The sequence below is a fragment of the Grus americana genome, chromosome 27 (assembly GCF_028858705.1).
Source record: "Grus americana isolate bGruAme1 chromosome 27, bGruAme1.mat, whole genome shotgun sequence".
NCBI lineage: Eukaryota > Metazoa > Chordata > Aves > Gruiformes > Gruidae > Grus > Grus americana.
The window spans coordinates 3,462,828-3,472,875 of record NC_072878.1 but is presented as its reverse complement, the minus strand read 5'-3'; the positions used below and the strand labels follow the sequence as shown (position 1 = coordinate 3,472,875).

At 62.8% G+C, this 10,048-nt stretch overlaps 1 protein-coding gene across 1 annotated transcript; it reads right to left on the bottom strand.

Annotated features, from left to right (window-relative positions):
• Positions 1-849: 849 nt before the first annotated feature.
• On the bottom strand, positions 850-9,587 carry LOC129196956 (antigen WC1.1-like). The gene is made up of 12 exons (XM_054804927.1): positions 9,377-9,587; positions 7,732-8,040; positions 7,186-7,504; positions 5,952-6,268; positions 5,552-5,866; positions 4,413-4,727; positions 3,863-3,925; positions 3,465-3,779; positions 2,584-2,721; positions 1,728-1,823; positions 1,229-1,312; positions 850-1,019 (listed from the first exon to the last, which is right to left on the bottom strand). The coding sequence occupies exons 1-12, from the start codon at positions 9,585-9,587 to the stop codon at positions 850-852; spliced, it is 2,652 nt and encodes an 883-aa protein (XP_054660902.1).
• Positions 9,588-10,048: the final 461 nt, after the last annotated feature.

Genomic DNA, 10,048 nt, shown 5'->3' with positions numbered 1-10,048 from the left:
GTGCATCATGGGACCTTGCAGGGAGCCATTTTTGCTGGAAACTGTGGCTGGTAGGATGGAAATGTCTCTGTCAGCAGGAATATTCCCCAGGGAACATGGGCTCTCGCAGCTCCACAGCCTGACCCTGAACGCACTGTCCCCAAGACGTGGCCCTTCCTCACCGCCATCTCCTTGTGCTCTGCTCCCCCCGATCAGCCTCAGGGAGACACCCCGACACCTGGGCAGGCAAGCACCAGCTCTGGGTCATACCCCCAAAGGCTTTTAATAAGAACAAATGTGGAGGCAGGGGGTAAACACAGGAGAATAAAACCAGAGGCAATGCCCAGCTGTTTCTGCTGCCCATGGGAAAAGGCAGACGGTTCCCTGGTGCTCACGGCTCTCCCAGCTGCACAGACCTCTCCTCCCTCCTGGCTGCACCCAGCTGCATGGCAGGGACGGGCTGTCCTGGCCCCGGGCCCAGGGACTGTTGGGCACTGAGCTCTGGTGTCACAGCCTTTGTGTCCTCAGGGGGATGTGCCAGAGATGCCTCATCAGCATCATCATAGCCTGTGCTCTCCGGGGACAGGGACCAGGCATCTCCCTCAGCTCCAGGGGCCCCAGCACTTCTCTGGGAGTGCAGCTTTGCCCCTGCAGGCAGCAAGGCAGCCCATTGCACATTCGTCCCATGAGGTGCCCCTCCTGGTCTCTACATCACCCTCCCCCCTTCTCCTCACCAGTCAGCTCCCTCTCCCACCCCCGGTCCCCCCAAGGAAAACTCCTAGGGCAGGTTCCCCCATCCCAGGATTTTGGGCTCTCAGTATGGCAGCAATTCATCCAGCAGCAGGGATGGCACCCCAGGAACCGGCAGCGCTATCTTTCCCTCTCACCTCCAGGTGCATCCCTGGGCCCTGCTCCCTCCTCTGGGGCCCTGGGCATTTCCCAGTCTCCCTGACCAGAGGCAGGATCCTCCCCAGGGTCAGAAACCTCCCTGGCATCATCATAGCCATCTGCTGGGTCACCTCTGGGCCCGACAGGGACGTCTGAAAGGAGAGGAGAGTTGGTGACAGTGAGAAGACACGTCCTGCAGAGCAGAGGATGGGAGGATGTGCAGGGACATGGGGCTCAGACACTGGTTTTGGCAGCACCACAGGAGACCCCTGCCTGTGTCCTCCTCAACTCTAACAATGACACCTCTGTCCATCCCAAGTCTGCAGGGAGGAGAGATCCACCCCTTCCTGCCCCCCGTTACCTGGGGCTGACCCTGGACCATCCTCCTCCTCACTGTCCCCGGGCTGGGGCTGCACCTTGGTCAGGGATCCCTCTGAATAGGAGCCTGGAGAGAGGCGATGCAGGTGTTATGGGAGTGCGCTCTGCTGACCCAGCTTGGGCTCAGTGCTGCTGGGGACAGGGGACCCACCGAGCCAGGGCTGCGTGGGGAGGAGGGCTCAGGACTCAGCCTGCTCCCCTGGGACAAACCCCCTCTCACAGGAGCTCCCAGAGCTGCCCTGGGACAGCCCCTTCCCTCACCCCTCAGGTGTCCAGTGGGACACAGGGACAGGCAGAGAGGGGCTGTCCCCGGCTGGGATGGGCAGAGCTGGTGGGGAGGAAGCTCCTCTCCCACGCCCACCACCTGGCTGCTCTCCCCACACACCCCACAGCCCCACAGCTGCAGGGACCATGGGCCAGGGGGCTGGGGTCCAGGGCAAAGAGCCCTGCAGATGTGCCCCCCATCAGGGACCCACACCCACCTGAGCCGCTGAACCTCGCCTGCTTCTCCCACGCCGGGCTGTAACCGATCTCCTCGTACAGGGCCTCAGGGAAGGGCTCCCAAGCTCTCTCGGAGCCTGCGGACAGAGGCAGGGCTGGCTCAGGGATGGGCAGAGAGGGGACAGCATCCTGCTCTGCTCCACCAGCCCTCTGCCCCTGGGACAGCCCAGGGCTGTCCCCACAGCACAGCCCCACTGCGCTGTCCTGTCACCGCTGACACTTGCTCAGGAAGGGCAATGTCCCCATGGAGATGGTCAGGGGCAGCGACACCCTCACACCATCCCCTCAGAGATAGCCCTCGTGCCCCTCTGGGCCCTGGGCCAGGTCCCTGGTGCTGACCTTGGAGCAGCTCCTGCCTTTCCTCTGCCCCTGGAGCTGCCCCCTCCCTGCCCCATGGATCCATAGCACGGCCCCTGCCCTGCTGGGGGGTAGGTAAGGGTTGGAGGGAGGAACAGCCTGGGTGCCTGATGCCACAGGGATGGACCCTGCTGTCCCATGCTTCTCCCAGCATCTCCCCTGCCCCACAGCCCCCTCCAGAGCTGCCCAGAGCACTGCCAGTGGCAAATCCTCACCTGTCTCCCCTCTGCTCCCATCTCCCCCAGCCCAGCTCGGCCATTGCTCTCCTTGCCCCATCCCTAACTCCCCCCGAGTCTGGACTCTCTCTACCCCTTGCTGCTGGTGGCCCACGGTCAGGCAGTCAATGGGGCGGCACATGGGAATACAAGCAGCACACACTCTTGTCCCCCCAGCTCTGCCTGTACCCCTCACTGACACCCCACAGCACCCCTGGCCTTGCCAGGAGGCATCTTCCCCATGGACCGCGGGGGAAGGACCCACCTCTGCGTCCAGCCCTAGCGCTCCACACTTGCCCGGCCAGGAGGGCCAGGAGCAGGCAGAGAAGGGCTCCCAGGATGATGCAGATGATGACGGGCAATGAGACTCTCCCGCTGACCGTCGGACGGCCCTGGGTGGGATCTGCATGGGCAGGAACACAGAAATAGCAGCAGCAGGCCTGGGAGAGGTGGGGGCTGGGACAGCCCAGTCCTGACCCCCCCTTACACCGGGGGGGTAAGGGACCCCAGGGGGGGAGTGATGGGGAAGCTCCCACCCTACCGGGTAATGACAGCCCTCCCAAACCCCTCCCCCACTGCTAACCCGGGGACACCTCTTGGGAGTTTCACACCCCAGCAAGGAGCCCCTTCCCTCCGGCTGTGGGTCACAGCCTGGCCCTGGGAAGACTCAGCGCTGACGGGGAGGACAACTTACCTGCTCGGGGGGTTGGTGCTGCTGTCCTGGGTGCAGCTGCAGAGGAGGAGAAGGAGAGCAGGGCTGAGAGGCTGGGTGTGCAGGTACCAGGGAGCCTCCTCTCTGGCACGCCGTGTGTGTGTGTGCATGTGTGCGGACATCCCTGACACATCCCACCCAAAGTGTCCCTCCTGTGGGGCTGGTCAGGGTGGCCAGGAAGGAGCCCAGGGCCATGGGCAGGACAGTGCAGGCAGCCCAGGAGATGCCCCCGGGGGCTGCAGGGCCCTGCAGGCAGAGGCTGGAGGACATCCAGCCCCACAGAAGCTGCTGCCCACTTGGCACCAGGCTCCCAGGCGCTGCACGGACAGCCTTGCTCTCAGGAGCTCTACAGCCATGCTGGGACCCAGCGGGGAAAACGCCTGTCCCAGCTCCTTGCCAATACCCCCGTGAGGGGTCCCAGCCCTGCCCCTCACCCGAGCAGTTCACAGCAGCGTCCTCCTTATGCCGGCAGGCACCGCTGTCCCCAGGCTGGGCCCAGCAGTCCTGCAGAGACGGCTCTGTCCCCCGGCACTCCACCTTCTCCAGCCAGATGGGGCCCATCCCCTCCCCAAAGGCAGCCTCGCCCAGGGCAGACACTGCGGGGCCACAGCCCAGCTGCCTGCATGCCACCTCGGCATCCTGCATGTCCCATGAGTCGTCGCACACCGTCCCCCAGGAGCCACGGTGCCACACCTCCACTCTGCCCGAGCACCCCTTCTCGCCTCCCACGGCACGAATCTTCTCCCTGTCTGGAGAAGGCAGAGACCTCTCAGGGCACGGCACAGCAGGCAGAGCCCTGCCAGCTGAGACAGGCACGCAGAGGAGCAGCTACCTGTGCAGCTCGTGGAGTTTGGGCACGTGGCCCCCAGGGCCGGGGGCGTTTCTGGCTGTCTCCCTGGAGAAGGAAATGCAGCGGTGAAGGGGCTGCTGCAGGGGGGTCGTGTGGCAGACAGCGGGGCTGAGTTCTGCTCGTGCATCCCTGTGCCACCTCGTTCATGGATGCAGCTGAACCCTGGTCATTCAGGGGACACACACGGCATACGGTGGGGGACCCTGACTGCTCAGCCCCAAAGGGAGCCTGGTTCACAGAGCAGCAGGAGGAGGGGACGCTCCTTGGAGCCCCGACAGGTCCTTTCCGAGACCTTGCCTGGAGACACCTCTGCCTCCCCCAGGCACTGCTGGGAGCCCGGCTGGCAACTGCTGGTGAATGTGTGGGGCTCTGAGAGCTGAAGTCCCCTTTGTGCCAGCAGCAGCAGCAGCAGCAGCAGCAGGAGGGTCTGGCATGGGAAGGAAAAGCCCCTGTGGGCTCTGTCTCTGCGTTTGACAATGCCCAGCAGCGAGCAGGAGCTGGGGATGCTGGTGCCCGGGTGGCTCAGAGTTACCGTTGCAGGTGATGTGGGTCTCGTCTCGCAGGTCATCGCAGGACTGTGGGTCCCAGGGAGCAGAGGGACACTGCCAGAAGGAGCTGTTTCTCTCCCCACACTCCACGCGATCCAGCCAGGCGGGGCCAGTCAGCCTGCCAGAGGTCGGGTATCGTTCCAAGGATTTTGCATCCCCACAGCCCAGCTCCTTGCAGGCCAGCGACACCGTTTTGGGAGTCATTGAGTTGGAGCAAACGCTCCCCCATGTCCCGTTATAGAAAACCTGCAGGCGCCCGGAGCAGTTGGTGCTGTTCTCCAGCCTCAGGGCCACGAACTCTGGGATGAAAGGCACCGAGGGGGAACAGGCTGGTCTGGAGCTGTGGGAGCAGGGGTACCCCTGCAGCCCCCATGCCCTCAGCCAGGCAAAGGTATGGCCAGCATGTCCCCCTTGCACCCATGGACAGAGAAAATTCATAGAATCATAGAATGGTTAGGGTTGGACAGGATCTCAAAGATCATCTAGTTCTAACCCCCCTGCTGCGGGCAGGGACACCCTCCACTAGACCACGTTGCCCAAAGCCTCATCCAACCTGGCCTTGAACACTTCCAGGGATGGGGCATCCACAACCTCTCTGGGCAACCTGTTCCAGGGCCTCACCACTCTAACAGTAAAGAATTTCTTTCTAACATCTAATCTAAATCGACCCTCCTTCAGCTTAAACCCATTACCCCTTGTCCTGTCACTACACTCCCTGATAAACAGTCCCTGACCATCTTTCCTGTAGGCCCCTTCAAGTACTGGTAAGCCGCAATTAGATCTCCCTGGAGCTGCCTTTTCTGCAGGCTGAACAATCCCAACTCTCTCAGCCTGTCCTCACAGGAAAGCCCTCTAATCAGCTTCGTGGCCCTGCTCTGGACTCTCTCCAACAAGTCCCTGGTGGACAGACAACCCTGCCCTCCCCACTAACCCATGGGCACAACTGAGCTCCTCAGAGACCATTGATGGGACTGAGGGGACCTCTGCATGGGTGTCCCCAGGATGGGCTTGGGCAGGGGCTCAGAGGCAGCCAGCGACAGCCTCGAGCATTGCCAGCTCTCCCCTTGGCCCAGCCTCCCCAGGCACTGGGCTCCCACCACAGCTCCCAGCTCCCAGCACAGACCTGAGCAGACGACTCCTGCGTCCTCTTTGTGCCCGCAGTCGTGCTTCCCCCAGGACCCTGCCGGGCAGTCCCAGAGAGCAGCTTCAGCCCCGGAGCAGTTCACACTCTCCAGCCAGATCTGCCCGGAGCCTTCCCCAAACCGAGCAGAGCCAACTGCCTCCACCGCCCCTCCGCAGCCCAGCTGGTGGCAAACGACAGCGGCATCAGGCAGGTCCCAGCCATCATCACAGATGGTCCCCCAGCTGCCCTGGTAGTAGATCTCCACTCTCCCAGCACAGCGCCCGGACCCGTTTACCAGCCGGACCTGCCGGCTCCCTGCAGCGGGAAGAAACCCCAGTTGCTGTCAGGGGCTGGTGCCCACCCAGCCCAGAGCCTGGGGGGCCCCTGCAGTGCCACTCACCCCAGCAAACGACCCCCACATCCTCTGCAATACTTGCTGCCAGCGCACTCTCGGCCAGGGAGGTGTTGCAGAGGGTCAGGTTGGCCTCGTGCCCTGCGCACCGCACCCCTGGCAGCCCCATGGGACCTGTCCCTCTCTCAGGCTTTGGGGGGTTGTAGGCTGTCTCTGCCTCTCTGCACCGCAGCTGCCGGCACACCACGCTGGCCTCCTGCATGTCCCACTGGTCATCCAGGACTCTGCTCCACGTCCCGCTCTGGAAGATCTCCACTCGCCCGTCACACCGGCTCCCTCCACCCACCAGCCGCAGGGATGCGGAGCTGGCTGAGCCTGGGGAGAGCAGCCACGTCCCAGCCCTCAGCAGCACCAGAGAGCCCAGGAACCGGACGTGCCTCTCCAGGCTCTGGAAACCTCATGGTGCCCTGAAGCTCACCTGCCTGCCCCCAGCCCTCTGCAGCAAGCTTCAGGGGCAGGTTTCCACACTGCTGGTTTCCCAGTCCCTGAGCCTTCCTGGGCAAGACACTCTCTTGGCTCTTGCTGGGGCAGAACCACCCAGCACGTCCCTGCTGAGGCAGATGGGGCAGCTCCCGCAGGAGGGAGCAGCAGGTGGTGCAATGGCCTGGGGATGGGCAGCACCAGGACAAGCCTTGCCCAACCTCAGCGCTGGCACTGGCACTGCTGAGACACGGGGCAGCACACACATCTCTGTCCCTCTCTGCGCCCCTGGGGAACGGGGACTGGGAGCCAGTGTCCCTGGCAGGGAGCAGAGCGAGGGGGCCCTTTCTGACCAAACAGGCCCAGCTTGGGTCTTGTGCTGAGCAGAAGCCAGGGCAAAGCCCAGTCCTGCTCTGCAGCTCACACCCCTGCTCTGCTGCTGCTGCTGCTGCTGGGGACACATGGGCAGCCCCTCTGGGTGTGGGATTGGGCTCTGTGGGACTCTCTGTGGGTCTGGGACAGGGCTGTCTGCAGCCGGAGGGATGGAGCTGAGCCCCACAGCCCCATCCTGGGCCTGTCCCACAGCATGAGAGCAGGGGACCCCAGGCCTAGCTCAGTCCTCAGCTCTCCCACATCAGAGCGTTCAGTCTGAGCACATCAAGATCTCCACATCACTCCTGGTGAAGCTGGGGTTTCTCCAGGGAGAAATTCACCCTGCTGCTGCCTCCATGGGGTCCCTTGCTTTGGGTGGCCATGTCACACCCAAGGGGAAAATGGAGTCAACACAGTGTTTTCCCAGCACTCACCTGAGCAAATGACAGCAGCGACATTCTCGTGGGAGCACGGTGAGGCTCCCAGGGCAGTCACTGGGCACTGTCCCAGGTGGCCTTCGGTCCCATCACAGTGGAATGACTCTCTCCAGGTGGGGCCCATGCCTCTCCCAAAGTGCCCTCCTCCAGGAATGGACTCAGCAAACCCACAGTTGAGGTGGCGACAGAGAACGTGGGCGTCCAAGAGGTCCCAACGGGAAGCACAGAGGGTGCCCCAGGTCCCCAGCACCTGGACCTCCACTCTTCCATCACAAGCTGTGCTGCCATTCACCAGCTTGAACCCTGTGTACTCTGGGGACAGAGGAAGATGAGAGAGGCTGCGTTGGTGCTCTTACAGCGTCGGTAGCTGGGGGACAGTCTAGAGGGACAGCCTTCCTTTCTGCTCCTTCTGCAGTCTCTTAGGGCTGCAGAAAACCACATCACCCCTCCTGCCTTCACACCCAGCACAGTACAGGCCCCGTCCTGCTCCCCGTCCCCAGCTCACACTCAGCATTCAACACCCCACCCTGAGTCCTTACTTGTGCAAGTGAGACCGGCAATGTTGGCTTGGGTGCAGGGCTGGTCCCTGGGGGACCCTCTTGGGCAGGAGGCGAGAAGGGATTCATTCCCCAAACACTGCAGCTCTCTGTCCCAGATGGAACCAACACTTTTTCCAAAATGAGCTGCCCCAGGCATGGACAGGGCTACGCCGCACTGCAGCTCCCCACAGACCACGTCAGCGGCTTTGGGACCAAAGTCTGAGTCACAGACAGCTTTCCACTGGTTCCCGTCATGGATCTCCACTCGTCCTGAGCAGGGGCTGTCCCCTCCAACCAGCTGGACAAATCCTGGAGCAACCAAAGACCCCTGTGAGGTCCCAGAGCCCTCTGGCAGTTGCCTGACCATGCCTCACCTCATCTCCAAGGTGGCCACAGGCAAAGAGCCTCACAACTATCCCAGCAGCTGCCAGTGGGTGCTGATGGCACAAACACACCACACACCCCCCAACCACTCTTCAGAAATCAGCACAGCACTCGGGGGCTGCCTTTTCTCCCAAACCCACAGGCACCACTTAAGTCAACTGCTGCTATTCTGGAGACCCTGGGCTGCCAGGAACTGGCCCCAGGCCCTGCAGCACCCAGAGCTCTTGGCCCCAAGGAGATGGGCCCAGGTGCTGTTGGCTGTTGCAGCCTGCTCTGCCCCACCCAGCTCAGGGCCAGGTGCAGGAACCCCTTGGAGCCACCAGAAATGCACCCCAGTCCCACATGGTTCTTGAGCTGTTGGGGCACTGCTGGGAGATGGGACATGTCACAGGGCACAGATGCAGTGTGGGTGTACCTACAGTCACTGTCTGCACCAGCCCCCAGCTCCAGCACCTGCCCGGGGAGGGTCCTCAGCCAGGGCCAGAGTGCAGTGCCAGGCGTGCACAGCACTGGCCAACAGCTGGTCAGAAGGCAGGAGAGCGGGCAGAGGAGCAGCCCTGGGCTGACACGCGCTCCCAGTGCAAGGACAGGCACCAAGGAGAGCCAGCAAGTGCTGGCCAAGGCCCTGTGACACAGGGCAGCCAGGGGCTGGGGTAGGCAGGAGAGGCTGGGCAGCAGGTCAGCACTGCCTGCACAGGGGTGTTTCCCTCTGGGCTGGCTCTCATGGGGTGACCCTGGAAGAGGAATGAGGTGGCCATGGGCCACCCTGCTCTTCTGCCCAAGCCCAGTGCTGCTCCCCTCTCAGCAGACCCTCAGCTTTGGGGGACTCGGGCCTGCGAGGGAACACAACCCAAAAGTCCCTGACGACCCTGGGCCCTTCTGTGGGGCTGTGGGTGGCCACGTGAGCTGCTCTCAGTGCCTCTGGCATGGGGGAACCAGGTCCTCGGTGCTGCCAGACAGCTCCTGTGTGAACAGGAGGAGAAAGTTGGGAACCAACAGAGACTGCGGGGCAGGGTGGGCATTCATCTCCCAGCCCCAGGCACCCAGGGAGGGTGGGCTGAGCCACACCAGGGGTCAGGCAGTGGCAGGTTCCCCCTGGGCTTTCCTCAGGGACCAGGGAAACCAGCAATGACAGTCCCAGCTCAGCAGGGTGACTGGTCACACTGGGCCCTTCTCCAGTACCCCCATGTTTCCCTGAGGGCACAGCCAGGTCCCTTCCCCCATCCCAGCCACAAAGGTGGGGGACAGGCTGGCCCCTTACCTGAACATGTAACTCCAGCATCCAGAGTGTGATCACAGTAATCTCGATAAAATTCTGTGTTTGTGCAGTCAGACAGGGCAGACTCGGTGCCGTCACACTCAACATCAGACATCCAAATGGGGCCAGATCCTGGCCCAAAGTATCCGTACAAATGAGCTTGAACAGCAGACCCACAGTCCAGCTGCTTGCAAACCACTGCAGCATCAGACATGTCCCAGCCATAATGACACACGGTCCCCCACTGGCCCTCTTGTTTCACCTCCACTCTTCCAGCACAGCGTCCGCCACCATTTTCCAGCCTCACCTCCGCAGCCCCTTCAAACACCAAAATGAGAATGGCAAGGAGAGCACCGAGCCCCAGACCACAGGTCTGGAGGTACCTCCTGACCAGGCTGAGTCACAGGCACCAGCATGGGAGCCCTCCTCCTTCCACACTGTCCCCAGGGCAGTGTCGGGGTCCCTTTTCTCTCCATGTCCTGCAAAGGGCTGGAGGTGCCCAGCTCTGGCCCTGCTGGGCCATTCACCACCCCACAGCCTGCAGCACCTCCTCCCACCTCAACGACCCCTTGCCCATGCCAACCCGCACACCATGCCCGGCCCTGCACAGGGCACCGTCTCCTCACAAGCCCAGAAACCCCTGTACAGCCCCATGCCCCCAGGCCCACAGCTCCC

Bases quoted from the DNA above. Each gene is read 5' to 3' on its own strand.
- LOC129196956 (XM_054804927.1), bottom strand. From the start codon at position 9,587: ATGTCTGATGCTGCAGTGGTTTGCAAGCAGCTGGACTGTGGGTCTGCT. The intron at 5,867-5,951 runs GTGAGTGGCACT...TTCCCGCTGCAG, and splicing joins TGTGGGGGTCGTTTGCTGGG to GGAGCCGGCAGGTCCGGCTG. The intron at 3,780-3,862 runs GTAGCTGCTCCT...TGCCTTCTCCAG, and splicing joins AAACTCCACGAGCTGCACAG to ACAGGGAGAAGATTCGTGCC.